The sequence below is a fragment of the Heterocephalus glaber genome, unplaced genomic scaffold (assembly GCF_053883595.1).
Source record: "Heterocephalus glaber isolate CG9 unplaced genomic scaffold, H.glaber_assembly_v1.0 deba00001687, whole genome shotgun sequence".
In the NCBI taxonomy this organism is placed as follows: domain Eukaryota; kingdom Metazoa; phylum Chordata; class Mammalia; order Rodentia; family Bathyergidae; genus Heterocephalus; species Heterocephalus glaber.
The window spans coordinates 5,130,931-5,151,235 of NW_028258412.1; the positions used below are offsets into that span (position 1 = coordinate 5,130,931).

Below are 20,305 nucleotides of genomic sequence, written 5' to 3' on the forward strand. Positions count from 1 at the left end.
CAGTATTACCTTCTGCCCACCATTGTGTTCTTTTGCCCAACCACATCTAGTACAAAAGCAAGAAAGCAGATTGTATTCATGAGGCCCAGAGAAATGACCTGCATGCGTCTTATCACCACCATCTTTAATCTCCACTATGGGACAGCCCTTTAATTTTGTGGAGATTGCTTTGATGTTGTGAAAAGATCCTGATTTTTACTTTTAACCATTCAGTCTGGTGTTTCAAAATGAAAATGGCCTTGATTACCAGGTGTTTTCTCAAGACTGGACACAGTGTTTGGTATTTTTCACCCATCTCTGCAAGAAATGAAAATGCTGATCTAAATTATGTCCTATCCTGTTGGTACAGCTGCCTCTTTCATATGATGTCACTGAATGTAAATGACTTAAGCCTCTATTTCCAGATGCTTATGCTATCACAGGAGACAAAAAAATGCATCTATTCTTAACTACATCTGCTTATATAATCCCTAAATAGATTTTTGGCTCTGAAGTTTTCAGTGAACTAGGCAAAGTAGTTTTCAATCATGAGGACAACTAGAAAAGGTCCTGGTATTTACAGTATAGAAACAGCCCAAGAAAGCTTGCATAGCTGAGCACTAAGATTGGGCTCTAGCTTTTGCATGACGCTCTTAGCCTAAGTTGCCTGCAAGTATGCTATGGACACACTTTAGTTACAACCAACATGTTCCCCTATACTTGTGACATTGGCCAGCTTTTCTTCATGGCTTGGAATTCCCTAATCCCTTTTTCCTCTTATGTGTTCATCCACTTTGACCTCTCTGGAAATACATATCATTTAAATGCTAAATGGGCATAGGTGAAATAATTTCTAGAAACAAGGGACGTTCCTTACTATCTTGTAAGATTCCCAAAGAAACAAAAAAACAAAATGAAGTATGAGGTTATTGTCACTGTAGTCTGGGTGTTAATATTTAGAATTTTTTTCCTAGATTCTTAGAAAAAAAATAGCTCTTGTGTAGAAACAATTCTGTGAGATAAAGCCTTAAATGGATTAGGAGATAAAAGCTAACTTTTAAGGTTTTAAGATGGTGCCTGGCACATATGAAGTGCTTATAAGGCACCATCTCTTTGATTCTTACTACCTTTAGAGATAGTTACTCTTCACAGCCAAGGAAATGTGATTTTTTTCCCCCCAGAATTACCCAGCGCATGGAGTTTGAGTCTAGAAACATTCTTAATTTGTTTAACAGCAAGACTCATTGGCCTGTAATCCCAACTGCTCAGTAGGCTGGGGCAGGAGGATCACAAGTTGGAGGCCAGTGTAGCTTTAAAAAGGCTGGGGTGGAGCTCTGCAGTAGAGCTGGTGGTTCAATCCTCAGTGCTACCAGAAAAGATATAACAAAACAGTAGCTAGGGCTCTAGGTCTGCTACTTACTGTGATATTGGTCAATTAGGGTAAAGAAACTGTCTCAGAACTGATAGTAACTACTCAAATTGTGGATTGTAGCATTATAGCAGCCAGGAATTGATACAGGCAGTAATTAAAGTGGAAAAGCCTTCAATTACTTTAAAAAGTGGCATGTTCACTAGTTGGATAAATTACCACCACAGCAAATGGTAAAACATGTAGTGAGAAAAAATTACTTACAGCCCTAGAAGTCAAGAGAACAAGGACTCTGCATTGCACTTTTTTAATTGCGTGGGTAGTTTTAAATAAATGAAGAAAGCACCTCTCCAAAGATTCACTAGCAGAAAACGAATTCTATCAAAGCATTTACACAGTAAATTTCCATAACTTTAGGGAAAATTCTTAATCCTCACTTGAACTGTAGATGAGGGAAAAAGTGCCCCCATCAGGTGGTTTACTTGTGGAAGCAAACTAAAGGACCTAAAATCAGAGGCAAGCCTGGGATGCCAAGAAAGAGGAAAGAGAAATGATGAAGGGCTATTCACAAATTTCATGTTTACTTTCTGGCAAATGTCAGATAAGCCTTAAGTATTGTCGGGGTAAACTACCATCTTTCACACTTAAAAGTACAGTCTCAAAAGCTGTAGTTTTGCGTTACTGTAATATATCTGGATACCTTGGACTGCCAGATGTCAAAAGACAATACTTGGAGTCATCTGTGACGTTTGAGCAAAGACTTTAGAGGAACCCTCTAGAACTGTATACCCTCTACTTTGGTTTTTTGAGTGAAGCACAGGCAGGCTTCTTTGGTAGCCTCTGGGCAGTGTAATAGTCAAGAAAAAGAACAGTATTGCATTATTCCTTAGACACTAATCAGCTGGGGGAAAAGTTCATTGGCAAAAGTGTCCTCCCAAGAATGATTTATACTAAGCGGAGAGGACATATCACTGAATGGGGAAGGAGAGCCCTCATATCCACAGTCACTATAAGCATCCAGCAGGCAGGAAGATGGCTTCAGGGAGTGGCTGGATGAAAGCAGGTTTGAGATACCCAGCTCTGGAATGAAGTCATCTTCTGCAGGTTCTTCCTTCACCGAGACAATGAATTCAGGGTGATCATTCTCTGAGGGGTTGAGGGGTGCTTCCTCAATTTTCACTACCACATTAGGTTGGCTCTCTATCTCAGAGGGTATCTCTAAGATTAGAGGCTTAGTATAGACATGGTCAAAACGAATTAGTTCATTAATGGCTTCCAGCTTGGCTGATGACGTCCCCATTGAAAGAGAAAGGGAGGCTGGTAAGGAACTAGGTTCTCCTGGGAAGACCTCTGGGAGCTCTTCCAGGCTGGTAGACTCTGGGGAAGGGCATCTGAAGAACATGACTGGGTCCAAGTTGTCCAGAATGCCCAACAGGATATCAGACTGCAAGAGACAAAAAAGGAAATACAGTGCAACTATTAGAATACATATGAAAGTCTACTAAGAAATTCTTAGTATTAGGTTCATAATGTAAATTAGTTGTTATGCTATAAGATGACCCCAAGACCCACCAGACCCATTTATCTGTACTTCAATCCACATTGTAAATTAACAGGTGAGTGCAAAGTGTTTGATGTTAACCTCTAACCCCACTAAAAAAATTAGCTTCTCTTGACTTCTATTGGACATATCAGATACCAAATAAGTGGAATAAACCAGTTATACGACACTTCAGTAAATTAGAATGATCCCTACCTCAGAGTCTGAAGAGTCAATGCCATCAGAATCCATGGGGAGATGTTCTGGAGGGGTGACAACTGGGCCTGCACCTGCTGCAGAGGTGCACGTAGTCTGAGTGCTGCGGACTCAGCAGACCCGGCCACCGGCCTCACCCCATCCCCCTGCAAGAAAAACCAAAGTGAATAAGCAACCACAAGTCTCCAAGGAAATGCTCACTAGGCAGCTGTGATTCTCAGCTCCCAAGAAAGCTGAAACTATTCTTTAGAGCTGAAATCTTTCCCTTACTCTTGTTTTCTTCAGTCCTCAAGAGATGAGAAAGACTTAACTTTTCATTGATTTTCTGTGCCCTGAAACATTTTTCAAACAAAGAATTCAGGCATATTGATAGTTTCTCTCTTCTTCTCCCCCTACCCCCTTGCTGGGGAACTGAACCCAGGGCCTTCACAATGAGGTACATCCCCAGCCCTTTTTAAAATTTTATTTTGTTGCCCAGGCTGAGCTCAAACTTGTAGTCCTACTGCCTCAACCTTATGAGTACCTGGGATTACAAATGTACTCTACTATGCCAAATCCTAGAATCTTTTTGAATAGTAATTTTTAAAAAAGTTTTTCTAAACAATCCCTGCACAGTGTAAAACTGCCTTATTGCCTATTTCAGACCACTTAGGCACTGGATTTGCCATTATGCCAACTAAAATCTGTACTTCATCCTTCTCTTATCACATAGTCACTGTCACAGTGAATCTTCTATTCATTCATATTCATCAAAAAACTATAAACAGGGCCGGGATTTAGCTCAGTGTTTCCGGCGCCTGCCTCGCAAGCACAAGGTCCTGAGTTTGATCCCCGGTACCAAAAGAAAACCCCACAAAAAACTATAAACAGAGACAAAGATAGAGTGACAGGGTCTAGCTATGTATTCAAGCTGGACTTGAACTCACTATATAGGCAAGACTGGTCTCAAATCCATAGCTATCCTGCTGCCTCAGCCTTCCGGTATTGGGATTACACCCATGTGCCACCATGCCCTGGGAAAAAAATTATTATTTTTTTTTTTTCAGCACTGGAAGTCTGATTGAGGCTCTCTGTGATGCTTGCATGGTTCACCTCATCTCTATCAGTATTTACTGTACTTGTTCTGAGAACCATTTAACTTAATTAGTACTATTCACTACACACTTGAAAATGTTACTAAAGAACACTGTCTGCATGACGCATCATAAAACTAAGGAAAAATCTCAAAAATGCTTTTGATCAGAGGTTCAGTATGCAAACATAATCTGTGTCTTGTCATCTGGAACCAATTCTCAAATGACACCAAATCAAAATGATTTACCTTGGCCTGTGCTTCTGACTCTGCCTCCGCCTCCTCTTCAGTAACCAGGGCCTCCATCCCCAAGCGCATCCTTAATTCCTGGTTCTCAATTACAAGGCCATGAGTTTTCTCTCGTAAAAGCCGATTTTCTAGCAAAAGTTTTTGGTTCTGGAAAAGTTAGTAAGAGGCAATTATTAAAATATCTAATTCTTTCACTTATGAATCTACCTTGATGAAGTTTCACTATAATTGTCTTCCTTCTTGGATTTCTGGAAAAATCTACAGGTAGTTGTTCTTAGTATTAGAAGGCTAGGCCATAATTACGGAGAGAAAAAAAAAAGCTATTTCAGAAATGGTATTTCATGGCATCAAAAGTAACACAATGCCTCCAACTACTCATATAGACTTCAGCAAAGGGTGACCTGTAGCTTTAATTTAGGTATGACATTTTATAATACCCTATCTCAAATTGGCATGTAATAATAAAGTGATAGTAGTGAACTGTATTAAAATTTTTTTTTGGTACAAGGAATCGAACTTGGGTCCTTGTGCTTGCGAGGCAGGCGATGGAACCACTGAGCTAAATCCCTGGCCCTTAGAAATGTTTTTAAAAAAGAAAAATTGCTGCTAAAATGACTCATGTTTCATACAAGAACCATCTAATGGTTCATATGATAAAAGACCAATATAAATAATCCTTGCGTATTCAAGATGTGTGATAGGCAGCAATTTAAGATTAGATTCCAGGTGCATTCTATAAGGGAAAGGAAAACTGTAGTGAACTTTTGTCTACACCAGCTTCCTATCCTTATTTTTTTAGCACTCACTAAACACTAACAGATTTAGTACCAAATGCCAAGGGTCAATCACTTCCACTCTCAATAAGCTTCACCACTTCAACTATCAAAACTACAGTGTCTGCTTACATTTAAAAATTTTTACTACAGTAAAAGACACTTTGCCATGGGCCAGGGATTTAGCTCAGTGGTTCTGCCACCTGCCTTGCAATCACAAGGTCCCCAGTTTGATCCCCAGTTCCAAAAAAAGAAAAAGATACATTGCCATTAATCCCCCCAAAATACTCCCATTTACTTCGAAGAGTTCTAGAACTGCTCCAGAAAGTGGCAAGAACAGTGGGATAAGTGTGTTCAAAATGAGGGGGAGTATTTCTGAGGGAGATTAGCAGCAATGTGTCTTTTACTGTAATATTTTTTAAAACTTTAAATATTAACTGTATTTTTCCATCACCCCTTAGCTACACTAACTTAGACTAAACTTTTAGTTACATACTTAGCTGTACTCTAAAAGGGGCTTGAAACAACTTGGGGTGGGCAACTAATACCAGAACATTCATCAAGGCGGGTTATACAACAGATAAGAGTTTGTCTTTAAGTAGTTTTACCTCCTCTTCCAAATCCACTACTTGTTGTTCCAGCTCACTCATCCGAGCTTTCTTTCTATCTCTGGCAGTCTGAGCTGCTACTCTGTTTTTCAGTTTCCTGAGAAGAAGCATAAACATACTGAATCATCTCAAATCTTTACACCTTCATTTAAAAACTTGGCCAGCTGCTTTCATTCTAATTTACAGTACAAAGTAAAGCAATGGTAAAATACACGTCATGCTCCTCCCCTCAATAAAACCAAATAAAAAATAACAGCCTCTGCCAGTCTGGCTTGAAGACTTATTCTCAGCCTCATCCTGAACACAAACCCTGTTCCTCTTGCATCATGAGAATCTTTCCTCCTTCCTCACCGTTTCCTGATTCCAATTCCCTTGAACATGACCCAGCGTGGGCTGATTACATCTGGCCGTGAGGGCTGCAAGGACTCAAGCCCTCCCTCCCCAAACCCAAGTCAGGTTGCAAGTGCCGACGGCTTGCCCCGGCCCTCTAGCAGACATTATTCAGCACAAAAGGCACAGTGATCGGAAAGACTAAGCGCTAGGTACACTACATGCAGGTACATTTTAAGGGCACAGAGACAGAGCTTGGCTAGAAAGCCCTGCAGGGCTCCCAGCTCTCAACAGCTCGGTCATTTCAGCTTTGCGACTCTCAAAAAAAAAAAGCAGCCAAACTAAGAAGAAGCTGATCCACTTCATGTTACAGCCGAATCCACCGGGCTGCGGGATGGGCCGGGATGGGCCTTCGGTGGTCACACAGCCCAGGTGCCCGCATGCCCGGCTCTGGTTTCTCCAACTAGATAGGAAAGTGCAGCGAGTCGGCCCGGGCTGCCCTGGACTCTAGCCAGCGCGGCGGATCCGGTCAGCCCCGCCCCTCCGCCCCGCCGGCCCGGCCCGGCCCGGCCCGGCCCCGGCCCCGGCCCCGGTCCCAGCCCCTCGCCCACCTCCTCAGCGCCTTCTCCTCGGGGCTCAGATGCGTCAGGCGCTGTCGCTTGCGCGCCTGGGGCGGCCCCCCACTCGCCGCCTCAGGACTGGCCCCTTTCTGGCCCGGCACCATAAGTGGCAGGCCCCCGCTGGTGGGGGCTCCGGTGGCAGTGGCGGCGGCCTGGCTGGACAGAAGCAGTACTTTGGGGGCCCCAGAGGCCGGGGTCGGCGCCGCTGCCACCACCACCATGGCCAGAGACTGACTACACCAGTGCGAACCGCAACCGCCGCCCAGCAGCCAGCTCCGCAGCCCAGCCTTTCTAGGGTCGTGGCCGTCTGCGATTGGCCAGTGCTGCGTGATGCACCGCCCAAGCTCGACTTCCATTGGTCCGGTGCTCCCAGCGGGGGCGGGACGTCCAGCGTGGCGGAGGGCTGGGGAACGGGAGGGATTTTCCACTGTGGCAGTTTTCGCCGGGTTGACTTGCTAGACCTGCGCGAGGGTTGGCGGGTGCCCAACGAGACCAACAGGCTCATGTGGAGTCCTCAGCAAATGGATATGCCTTACCCCCAGGCTTACGCTTCCCCCCGGAATACCAGGTTTTATTTTCAAACCCAGAAGTTTTCCAGACTGGGAAATTTTTCTGCCGAAACTAACAGACGATCGGTTGGTTTCCTCAGCCTGACTCGTTTTATCACGCGGGGCTTCGGGACCGGGGAAAGTGAAAATTCGAGGCGGAGCGCAGATTCAACCATGGGTTATTAATAAATAAATAACCTAGAAAGAAATTCTGCTAAATAAGAGCCTTTAGGAAATCAGGTCGCACATTTTAAAATTAAATTTAGGACATGGAGGGCTTAATAGTATCTCCGGATGGTAAAAGTGCCTAATGCATATAGTTCAGTTTTTCTAAACTGACTACTGTAAGCGTACAGTATTTTTTTTTTTTTTGCGGTGCTGGAAATCGAACCCAGAGCTTTGAACATGCGAGACTGGCACGGAGCTACATCCTCAGCCCCACATCATTTTTTAAAGGGGTGGGAAAAAAAGGTCTCGTGTAAAAATGGAGACCTCAGGATTTACGCCCTGACCCCTCTGGCACAGGGAGGTTTGAGACTATTGTGAAAGAGGGATTTCCCGGCAGCAAGAGGAGAGCAGTTCAGACACAAGACTGTGGAAAGGGGGAGCACTCACACAACTGAGCACTTAGGCACGTTGACTTTTTTTTAAAGCAAATCACATAATGCCACGTTCCCTAAAATTACAAAGCAAAACTTTCTTTAACAGAGTTGCTTCCTCGTCCGTGCTTAGCACTACCAAGGGATGCAAAGATTAGTTAAACTAGTGGACGTTATGCAAAAAGTGAAAGTTAAGACTGCAAGATTCTAAGTGATTGTTCCATGGTATTAAGTCAGACTGGCTCTTCAGTTATATTTTGGTAGAGTGGGAACAGAATGGGGAGAAGGAACTAAAAACAATTCCTTTTCTTGATATCCAAGCCTTTAAAGAGACGGCTTTCATTATTCCCAGGGCTGGGCTATAGGCCTCCTAACCTGTATCTTATTGCACAAATTGCCAGAGGGAAAACAATGAATGGTTCTTTAAAATGGGCTGGCTCAGCTCAGGACATGTAGAGAATATGCTGTTTCTGTGGCTAGGAAAAGAAGTTGCAGTCATCAGAATTTCTGCAGCACAAAGAAACCTGCCTCCTTCTGAATTTAGTTCTAATATGTCTCTAGGTGCCAGGAGCAGTATTTCAGTAGAAGTCTTTGGTGTTGCCTTCTGGTTGAGACCATGGTTTTCTGTGATTCTAGGGACTGAGTCCAGGGCCTCATGAATGTTGGAGATTGCACGCTCCCACTGAGCTACATATATAGCTGATTTCACTTTGAGACAGTCTTGTTAAGTTGCCCCAGAGTTGGAGGCTGGCCAACTCCTGCCTACATCTCCCCTCTCCAAGTAGCTGGGATTACAGGCATGTACCACCCAGCCAGGCTGAGACCTATTAAAGGACTTTGGAAAAGTGTAAGAGGCTCTGAGCATGTACTCTTTTACTTAAAATTTATTAACTCCAAAAGTATCTCTGGCACTTTGTAAGAAATCACAGGAATGCTGGGTATTGTGGTACAAGCAGTTAGCACACGTGTGTAGACACTCACTGGAATTTTTAGCACCAGGAGAGATTGTATACTTAGTTTTGAGTCCATTTGTCCTATTTACTGAGAAGCTGCTGTTGGTGGTGAAAGCAGCCTGTTTGCTTTGTCCTGTTGGTGAAGGATTCACTTAGGTCAGGCATGACATAGGGTATCTCTAAATTGCCCAGGCCTTCTTTGAACTTGTGATCCTCCTGCCTCAGCCTCCAGAGTAGCTGGGATTATAACCATGTACCATCATGCCCAGCTAGCTTGGATTATATTTCTATTAAACCCTGCTGGCCTAGATTTCAGTATGAGAGATGATGGCACAGGTGAAAAGGAGGGGAGGAAGAGAAATAAAAATGTGCTAACTCACTCAATTTGTCAGGAAAAAGGTTAATCTCAGACATTATTGGCATAAATAGGAATGTTGTTATGGCTTGTTATCTAGATGCTCCCTCAAAGCCTCATGCACTCATAAGTGGGGCTTTTCAGAGCTGGCTGGATCTAGAGTGTGATACTGGAATTAAAGGTGTGATGCTGGGATTAAGGGTACCCCACCCTGGGTGTGTATGGCACTGCCCAAAGGACAAGTACCTGGATGGAATATAAAGGGACAGAAAGAAGACAGCTGCCTGCTACTGCTGCTCCTTGCTCTGCTGTTTTCTGCCTGCCAAGCCATGGAGTGTTTTTCCTCTGTGACGCCCCTCTGCCGTGCCACCCTGCCTGGGAGCCAGCCAACTATGAACTGAAACCTCTACAAACAGTGAGCCAAAAAAACCCCCTTTCCTCTTTTAACTTTGGGTATTGGGTATTTGGTCTCAGCAGTGAGAAGTGACTAATACAAGTGTTAATGGTGACTTTATCTTTTTTTCTCTTTTTCTTTCTTTTTCTTACTTTTTTTCCTTCCTTTTGGAGCCCCATTGCTTAAATTAGTGATTTTAGAACCAGGAGTACAGCTAGGCTCAATGGCCTACTCTCCCAGTTTCAACAACTAGGGAGGCTGAAACAGAAAGATCCCTCGAGCCCAGGAGTTTTTGTTGTTGTTCATTTCTTTAGCTCAAAATAAAAATTGTATTTTTTAAAAGGGTGTTAATGTCAGCAGCCAGCTCATAAGCTTTGTAGAATTACGGTAGGGAACAGCAGCCAGCGTGAGAGAACCTCACCAGAGTCAGCTTTTCATTCTTTCTCCACTTTTTCTTGCAAAGCTCAAGGCATGCATTTGCTTCTTCATGCTGCCTCAGGGGAGGAGGAAGATAGCACCACCCCCTCCCAGCTCCAAGCCAGGAAGTTTAGGAACCAGGGAAGCACCTTGGGGGCCTCCCTCGTCCAGCCTGGGGCTGCACAGTCCTGACTTCACAGGTCTCTGGCCGCTCTGGGCTGCCACTCCTGCCTCCCTTCTGCCTGTCCCCTCCAGCAGTACTGATTGGACCTGGGTGGGAAAGAAGGAAGCACTGGCCTCCTGCCCAGCCCCCACACTACTTCCAGGAGGACAAGGCCTGTCTCCCTGGGGTGTTCCACCCTCAAACAAGAACCTGGCTGCCTCCTTCCTAGAGTTTCTACAGGGCCCTGCCTTGGCCCCCCTGGGTGTTGTGGTGCTGTTGGCCCAGAGGCACTGATGGCACAGAGGCCTGAGGAAAGATTTAGAGGAGCAAGGACACACTCACAGGATGCTGGACTCCACACTTCACAGGGCTCTTCATGTGCCAGCAACAGCACCTAGCCCTGGGCTGTAAGGGGTCACAGGACACCTAGAGGCCAGTCCCACCAGAAGCCACCTGATACATGGAACACCGGCCTCAGCCTCCACATTTGGATGGAATAAAGTGACCTGTCTCAGAGCTTTGCTTCATCCTCAGGGAGAAGCCCCTAGCAGGCTCAGGACCTGGTGGGGAGAACCCTGGATACAGAAGGGAGGTGGGGACAAGGACTTGGGCCCTGCACAGAACCAGTGCCCAGGGCAGCCAGGCCAGCGCTGCCTCCTGCTGGAATCTGTGCTCCAGAAATATCTGGCTGCCAAACAGTGCAACATTGCTCAAGAGGGTGACACCACAAACTGAGCAGGAGCCCACCCTACTCACCCCAGTAGCTGAAAGGCCCAGGGGCCAGAAACAAGGCCACCTACCTTCTCATCCAGGACCTGCTTGAGGCTGGTGAGGAGCAGCTATCAGCAACCATTCCCACTTCTGCACTGGGCTCCCATGAGAAAGGGGAGCTGCGCAGGGAGAGTACAGCTGCCTACAAAGCTCTCACCCTCATGGGGCAGGTGCTTGTACTCCTATGCCTTTTTAGGGCCACAGGTGCAGAACATGGGACCAGCTGCACCCCTCATAGCTCCACGCTGGCCTGGCCACAGTGCAGTGGGCTGAGAGGTGGGGTACCCTGGGCAATGGGGTACAGTGGCTCCAGGGAGCCCAGGCCCCATGTCCAGACCTTAAGGACTGCCTTGGAGGGAGTGGAGGCCCAGGGCCAGCTCCCAGGACAGATGAAAACCTGCAAGTTTATGTAGATGCTGACCACTCATTAAGAACCCACCTCGAGACCCCAGCCACATCCCCTGCAGCCCACCAAGGATGCACAGGGCCAGCCACCCACCCACCACGGGCAGGCAGGAGCTTCGCAAGTCAGCCAGGGAAGGAGAGGGGTGCAGTCCCTGCAGACAGCCTCACACACCTGGCTCACCCCCTCCCGAGAGCTCCATCTGCAGAACTGGGTGGGCCCTGGCCCGAGATCTGAGCCCAGGAAAACCAGCTTGGGCAACAGAGAGAGACCCTAATTTCAAAGAAAACCCAAAACAATGAAACAACAACAGCTAAAAGAAGAAATGTGTGTATCTGGCACACAGATTTTCTTAACCACATGTGACTGTGTGGATTAAACTTCTTTGCCAAAATCCCTATGCCTGAGTGAAGAATGCCTGTGAAGCAGGCCGCTCCCCCAGTTCACAACCACCTTTGTCACACTGCGAAAGGAAGCACCTCTTCTCACCTAGGCTTCCTTTTCCTGACCGCACTGTTCGAAAACCTCCTGACCTCTGAAGACAACAGGCTGGCTCTTGGTGATGGTGTTGAAAAAGGAAATGACCTTCATCTGAGTACCCAATCCCTCATCACCTCCAGTGGTTCTAGTGCTTTGTTCTCAATAAAGTTAATGGAAAACAAAATTGAATTGTCAGCTGAGAGTTCAACAATTTTTGTTGATAAATCAGCTTCTAACTCAGAAAATGTTCAAAGACTTGAAGGACATTGCTATAAAGAAAAAAGAACCCCTTTCATTCTTATCCACTTAGTTACATGAATGAGGTTTGGGAGTGTTCACATTTTTTTAATGAAAAAAATTTTGAGGGCAGCAAAGCTATTCTGTGTGATGGTGCAGTAGTGGATACGCATCATTATCCATCCATCAGACCTCATAAGAGTGGACAGCACCAGGAGTAGCCCTGCTGCGATGTTCACCAATGGTGACAGATGCTGCACAGGGATGGGGATGTCAACAGTGGAGGATGTGGTGCATCTCACAGTCCAGGAGAACAGTGTAGGGAACAGGGGAAGGGGACATTACCAGAACCTCTGCAGTAAGTCCTAGTCTCCTGCGAGCCACGGCAGCACACGGCGAATTACAGGAAAGGTCGACAAATGAGAAGAAGCTGAGCTTTGGGTCTGATCTGTGCTGCTTTGGGCAGCAAAGACAAAAGCCCCCTAGCTTGCAGCACCTTTTATTCAGTACATGGGGAAACAGATGTAACAAGTGAAATGCAGAGTTCAGTACTTCACATTGGGATAAACAAAGTGTAAAAAGACTGGGGGGGCAGTGGAAATCTAAGAACAATGAGGAACTATGCAGATGAAGATTTGGTTCCTCCCTGGCGTCTCCCGCAGGTGTGGTCTTGTCCTGGAGCATTACAGCATCCGGGGATCACTGAGGTCTCAGTTGTGACCCGAGGCCAAAATGCAATTATGTCTGGAATGTCGTAGCTGGCCTGTAGGCTGGAGAACTAGGCCTACTCAAATGATTTTTCCCTAGAATTATGTAGCATTCCTCCCAACAGTTCAGGACCCCAGGCAATATAGGGAGACCCAATCTAAAAGAAACACAGGTAAAATACAATAAAATAAAGCCTTTGGAAAAGGAATATAAATACAATTTAAGAGAAAGAGGAATAGGGCCGGGGATTTAGCTCAGTGGTTTCGCTGCCTGCTGCGCAAGCCCAAGGTCCAGAGTTCGATCTCCGGTACCAAATAAAAAAAGGAGAGAGAAAGAGAAATGAAGTAAAATTTCTGATTCCTGCCTCAGCTTCCCAAGTGCAGGGATTACAGGCATGAGCCACCAAGCCTGACCAAAAATTCTGACTCTTGAAGAAATAATTTTTTGGGAGGCTAAGGGTAAAGCTCAATGGTAGAGCTTGTGCTAGCAAATACAAGACCTTGGGTCATTCCTGTTAGGTATTCCGAAATCCCCACTAGAACAAGCCCCCCCCCCCACAAGGGCACACAGGGAACTTCTGCATAGCTAAGCCTTGACCCCTCCTAGTTAATGACCTCCTACCTAACGGACTTTTCTGCCCCAGCAGTTTCCAGATCAAATGTTCTCTTAAGATAGGGACCTCCTGGAGCCTGTCACTCCATCCCACCAGATATTCCCATAAAATAGGGACTTCCTGGAGCCTGTTACTCCATCCCCCAACCAAAATTTGTTGCTATATGCCCTAATCACAATCACCTACCCCCATCAAAGGACTACGTGCTCTCCCACATGCAAAAACCCCGTATAAGCCTCCAGCTCAGCTCATGCTGCTGCTGGTCTCCATTTTGTGAGTCAGCCTGGCAGGCTGCAGGCTGCTGCCCCAATAAAGCTTGCTGCTTGAACATTTGCGTGCCCCTTCCTTTTTCGGCAACCCTTTCAATTCCCTAGAACCAGAATTAAAAAATTTCTAGAACTAGGGCCGGGGATTTAGCTCAGTGGTTCTGGTGCCTGCCTAGCAAGCACAAGGTCCTGAGTTTGATCCCTGGTACACACACAAAAAAAATTTCTAGAACTAGATGGTGGTGATGGTTGCAAAACAATGTGATATACTTTGTATTTCTGAACTGAAGACTTACAATGATTAAAAAGGGGTCTGGAGCCAGGGATTTAGCTCAGTGGTTCCGGCACCTGCCTCGAAAGCACAAGGTCCCGAGTTGAATCCCCAGTACCAAAAAAAAGGGGGGGCGGCTGGAGATGTAGTTCAATGGTGTAGTGCTTACCTAGCATGCATGAGGACCTGGGTTCTAGCCCCAACACTATAAAAAAAAATGAATAAGACTTCGTGTTATTGTTTTTACCTTTTTATTTTCATCAAATTTAAATTTACAGAAAAATTACAAGAATAGTACAAAGAGTTCCTCCATATTCTTTCCCCAGACACCTCAATGAACCTTTACCTGTGTTTGCCTCGTTCTTCACCTGCTCTCCCTCCATAGCTTTATCTTTCTGTCTGTATGGATGTGTATATAAGCATAATAAATACATATAGGATCGGGGATTTAGCTCAGTGGTTCCATTGCGTGCCTCGCAAGCGCAAGGTCCCGAGTTTGACCCCCAGTGCAAAAAAAAATAAATAATTAAAAATTATATATATATAATTTTAAACCACTTATGAATAAATTGCAGTTAGAATGTTTCATGACCTCAAACTACTTCCACATATATTTCCTAAGACAAAGGCACATTATCCTCATAATTGTAGTGCAGCCATTCAAATCCAAAAATTAGCATCCATATAGCTACAATATCTAAATTCTAAATCCCATTCAAGTTTCTCTGGATATTCTAATAATGTCCTATTTTCCGGGAGCGCCGCGTGGATCCGGGGTGCTGGGGCACTCTCAGCATGGCGGTGTTTTCTGGTCCTGCCGCGCCAATTCTGTCTCTGAACCCCCAGGAAGATGCTGAATTTCAGAAGGAGGTGGAGCAGGTTCGGCGTCGCTTGACCCAGCAAAAAAAGCAAGAGCAAAAAAAGAAAGAAGAACTTAACGCCTGGAGTAATTTTTGTGGGTCACCTACCTCCTGTACTTTTTGAATCCCAGATCAAAGAATATTTCTCCCAATTTGGCAATATTACAAGATTCAGACTGTCCAGAAGTAAAAGGACTGGAAATAGCAGAGGCTATGCCTTTGTGGAGTTTGCATCTGAGGATGTTGCCAAGATAGTGGCTGAAACGATGCACAACTACCTCTTCGGTGAAAGACTCCTGGTCTGTCGTTTTATGCCACCAGAAAAGGTACATAAAGATCTTTTTAAAGGCTGGCAAGTTCCATTTCATCATCCAGTATACCCCGCAGTGAAACGGCATTATCATAAGCGGACACTTCTACAAAAGTTGCGGATGGAAGATTGATTTAAAAAGAAAGAAAAATTACTAAGGAAGAAATTAATTGCTAAAGGAATTGATTATAATTTTCCTTCAATGGTTTTATCTACCAAGAAGAAAGAGGTTTCAGACAAAAAAGAGATTTCTACAAAAAAGAATAAGGCTTCAGGCATACCTAAGAAGAAGAAGAAAAGGGTTTCAAAAGGCTCTCTTGTCACTCCGTATAAAACTGTGGATAGCCAGAGTGCCACACCAGTTTATACACCAACATTTTTGGAGAAACGAAAATCTGAAGTGGCTGAAATGAATGATGATAAAGATGATGAAATAGTCTTCAAACAGCCTGTATCCAGTGTAAAGGAAACACCAGAGACTCCAACACCCACTCATTCAGGGAAAAAAAGACAAAGGCGAAGAAAAAGCAAACAGTGATTCTGAATGTATTGTGTGCAGCATATCTTACAAGAAATTGTGATTTGTTGTAAAGGCTGACTCCTGTATTACACTAGATACAACCAAATCAACTATTAAGACTTTCAGAGGAAAAACATACTGATTGTTCCAGGTCTGTAAGGAAAGCAGTGAGTAATTTTGGCTTATCTGCCCTTGGTGAGATCTGGGGAACATTGCAGCCTGCAGTACAGGCTCATAGTGCCTTTGTCCTGGTCTCCTACTTTTGTGTTTAGCTCCCCTTGGTTTACCTTGCCTATATGTCACTGTTGACTGCAGGTTGAAGTACTGAAGGGTTGTGGCCTTTTGCCACCAGCAAATAAAGTTCACCAGCCTTGGTTGAAAAAATAATAATAATAATGTCCTTTATTGTCCAAGATCTCATCCAACAGCAAGCATTAAATTTGGTGACTATAACATCTCTTTAGGTGACCTTCAATTGGGTACAGTTTCTCAGAGTTTTTTTTGTTGGATGGAACCCAGGGTTCCAGCCTTGGTTGTTTTGGTTTTTGTTTGTTTGTTTGGGGGGTTTTTTGGTACCAGGGATCGAACTGGGGACCTTGCGCTTTCGAGGCAGGCGCCAGAACCACTAAGCTAAATCCCCGGCCCCAGTTTTTTTTTTTTGATACTGGGGATTGAACTTGGGTCCTTGTGCTTGTGAGGCAGGCAACAGAACCACTGAGCTAAATCCCCGGCCCTGTTTTGTTTTGTTTTTGAGACAGGGTCTTACTATGTAGTAGTTTAGGCTGGCCTTGAGCTCACTGTGGTATCCCAGGCTGGCCTTGAACTTGAGGTGATCCTTCTGCTTTGGCATCTGGAGTGCTGGATTACAGGAAAGCACCACCACCATGGTGCAAGCATGACCTTGCCTTTTTTTTTTTTTTTGGTACTGGGGATCAGAACTCTGGGCCTTGTGCTTTCAAAGCAGGCATGGCACCACTGAGCTAAATCCCAGGCCCCTGACTTTTCCAGTTTTTGAAATGTACAGGTCAGCTATTTTGTAGGCTATCCCTTGGTATGGGTTTGCTTGCTGTACCTCATGATGTATGTGTTTTGGGCAGGAGCTATCTGAGTTCTCTGTCCATCAAATCAGGAGGCACACAAGTCCCTTGGTCTCTATAACTAGTAAAGTTAACTTTAGCAAATCAGTTAAGATAATAGTACAGTTAGCACAATGGGGCTGGGAATCCACTCCCCTGCACCCTCTAGAGTTTGGGCAACATCCCAGGGCCAATCCCCTGTCCATTGTTCTAAGAGAGATTGAAAATTAAATAATGAAGGAAATCTCTGAAGCTCCAGGCAAGAGCACCTCCCTGTTAGGTCTCCTGGCCTGATCTTAACATTTTCTCCACTCAAACCTTCTTAAAGGTTCATAAATACAGGCTGCATCTCATACATGTAATTTACTCAGAGTGAATTCTGGTACACACATTCGCCTTGAAAGCCCCTCTGATGACTCAGCACCTTGTCAAACACTCCTGTCAATCTTACCTAGAGACCCAGTAGGAAGCGCCCTGGCTGGGGTCCACTTCCTTTAAAATCCAAAAGCCTGATTTATCTGTGTGCTGTGCTTGCTTTTTATTTTCCTGTCATCCCAGCACCACTTTCCTGTGGGCCCCACATTTTTGTCAGCACAGACCTTCCCTGAGCGCATCTTCCTGTGATCTTCAATAAATGTAGCTGCTTTTCTTTTACCATTGGATGTGTGTTTGCAGTTCTTGGCTCACTGTACACAGGAGCCTGGAATCTATCTGCTGGATCCCTCCCACAGGGTCAGTGGGCTCTGCCAAATTTCTGCACTGTAAGTGAATTAGTAAGTATTGTCCTTACTAGCAATAAGTATTTTGTTGAAAGATATTTTGTGATATGTCACCATCCCATTCCTCCTGAAACCAAACTCCACCAGTTTGAGGATCTATTCTTGCCTAAATTAATTATAATAATTTCCAAGTAGCAATTTTCTAATTCCATCATTCCTTCCATATTTATTATTTGAAATTCTGTGAGGCACAATTTTCTCTTCTTATTTATTTATCCACATTGGCATCAACTCTAGAGGTGTAGTTTACCTCATATGTTAAAATCTACCTGTATTATTTACTTGGATTCTCAGACTGTCTCCCACTGTGCCATATCCCCCAGGTGTCCCCATCATTTTTTTTTTGACCGCTTATTTTCTAGTACAATGAAATATTACAAGTTCATCTATTTGTTCTTTCCCAGGTCCAGATGTAGAATCAGTTATTTGTCCAACAAACTGTTTCCCTTTAACGGAGAATGAGCACTTTCATGCACTCATGCCTTAGGCATGTAATAAAATTTGTATTTTTTTTCATTGTTTTGTTTTGTTTTGTTTTTGAGACAGGGTCTTGCTATGTACTTCAGGCTGGCCTTGAACTCACTATGTGTCCCATGCTGACCTCAAACTCAGCAATCCTACTGCCTCCATGCAGAGCTCAAAAATTTGTATATTCTCTTCCCTATTTAAAAAAAATGGAAAGCCAGGTGAGGTGGCAGAATGATATTTAATGATAAAGATATGAATACTAGGTATGTTTGTTGCTAGGAGGATATCATTGCTTCTGGGTATTTTTAGTGGATAGGACTAGATAAATACATGAGTATGTATGTATTTATCTTCATACTCACATATATAAGAAGATGTAGAAACAGATGAATATGTATCTATGTTTATTTCTAATCAGTCTGTCTTTATAAATATTAAAAGCTCTTAGCTGGATGTGGTAGCATATGCCTTTATTTCCCACATTCTTGGAGGCTGAGGCAGGAGGATCACAAGTTCAAGCCCAGCCTGGGCAACTTAGCAATTTAACAGGACCCTGTCTCAGGACTTTGGGCTTGCCAGGCAGGCGTGGTACCACTGAGCTAAATCCCCAGCCCTGTACAGTGTTCTTAATGCCATTCCCCTGACAATAAGAAGGTAGACCCTTATTAAATCTTTTTTTTGACCCTTATTAAATCATAATGTGCTCATTATGTATGTGAATGTGTATAACCTATCTGTTGTCAAAGGATGGTTCAGTCCTCAGCCTCAGAATATGTCCACCCTTGCCCCAGTTAGGCATTCTTAGCTAAAACCTCAGCTCCTATTTTAAAATGTGTGATAATGGGGTTGGTATTTATTAGCTACTGACTACGATATTTAGATTCCATTGAGCACATCTTAAAAATTAATATATGGAGCTGGGAATGTAGCTCGGCAGCGCCACGCCTGCTTGGCAACCATTAGGTCCTGAGTTTGATTCCCAGTACTGGAAAAAACAAAAAGAAAAAAATTAATACAAAAGTTTTATTTATTCATTTGGCATTAGGGATTAAACCTAGGGCATTCTGCATGCTAAGCCCCATTCTACCACAGACCTATGCCCCCAGCCCAAATGATTGGTTGATTACCAGAAACTGAACCCAGAACCTTCTCACTGAACTACATTCCCAGACAAGATTTCTTTAAGTTGCTAAATTGCCCAGGCTGGGTTCAGACTTGTGACCTTTCTGCCTCAGCCTCCCAGAGTGCCAGGATTATAGGTGTGTGCCACCATTCCTGGCCAAAGGTTTTATTTTAAAATGTCGATATAACCAGTTACATTTGAAATGATATCCTTTGCTTTGGAGATATACTTTCATGGTAGAGCCCTTGCCTACCATGAGCAAGGCCCTGGGTTCAATCCCCAGCACCACAAAACAAGACATCCTTTGCAAATATTTAAGCCTATGATGAGAAATTTTAGATGCCAGATGTAAAATGCATGAAGGCTGTTAAAGAAAAAAATATTCTAAAGAATAAATAAATAAATAAAAGTATTCAAGAACACCTGATACAGATAGACTGGCAGACTCTATAGAAGGGGAGAAGTAGCACTACTGCAGGTGTGGGGGCCATGGCAATGGTTTTGCAGTGAGGGAGAGAGATTGGACTCAACTCCAAACATAGCCTGGGCAAGTGGGAATTATAGCCAAGGAGAAGAAACACGGTGGAAGTCAGTGGATGGAAATTTACTAAAAGGAACCATCAGGTTAAGGAGATTCTGGCTAAACTGACCTAACAGGATTTTCACTGAAGACGGGCCAGGGTGATCAGACATTACCTGGGGGATGGTGGAGAATAAGGAGCATGAGCAGATATGGAGGGTAAGCAGATGCAGATGGGAGCAGGATTCCTGCTGAACCGACTCATCAGTATTCTGGCTAAAACTGGATTTTATAGAAGTACATAGATAGACCTAGGAGAAGGTTCAGGAGCTGACTAAAGTTTGGCAAAATAAAAAGTCTTTGTCAGGGATGTATAGTTTTACTATTGTTTTAGGGAGATGTGAACACAAAAGTTTGAAGACCACTCTACTAGAATAGAACTAAAACATTAGGAGAGAAAGCAAAAATGAGAGAGTGAGAGACAGAGAATAATAATTTTAAAAGCATTTCAGAAAATACAAGAAAAGGAGAAAATATAAGAAACATGGTAAGTAGAGAATATGAAATGAAGTGATAGGTATAAGCCCAAATATTAATATGATTAAAAGTAAATATGAATGGATTATATTCTCTTATTGAAAGACAAAGGCTCTGCTTGAGTGAATAACTCAAAATCTAGCTGCATGTTGTTTACAAAAGGTATATATAAAACAAA

General features: G+C 44.1%; 1 protein-coding gene and 1 pseudogene across 1 annotated transcript; one reads left to right on the plus strand and one right to left on the minus strand.

The window, feature by feature from the left end:
* Positions 1 to 1,639: 1,639 nt before the first annotated feature.
* Xbp1 (X-box binding protein 1) lies at positions 1,640 to 7,021 on the minus strand. The gene is given in 6 exon segments (XM_013071981.3): positions 1,640 to 2,792; positions 3,105 to 3,188; positions 3,191 to 3,250; positions 4,426 to 4,572; positions 5,807 to 5,903; positions 6,748 to 7,021. Coding segments are annotated over 6 exon segments (1,176 nt in total). The 5' UTR covers positions 6,978 to 7,021; the 3' UTR covers positions 1,640 to 2,234.
* A 7,511-nt stretch (positions 7,022 to 14,532) lies between these two features.
* Positions 14,533 to 20,004, plus strand: LOC147821946 (MKI67 FHA domain-interacting nucleolar phosphoprotein pseudogene; annotated as a pseudogene).
* Positions 20,005 to 20,305: the final 301 nt, after the last annotated feature.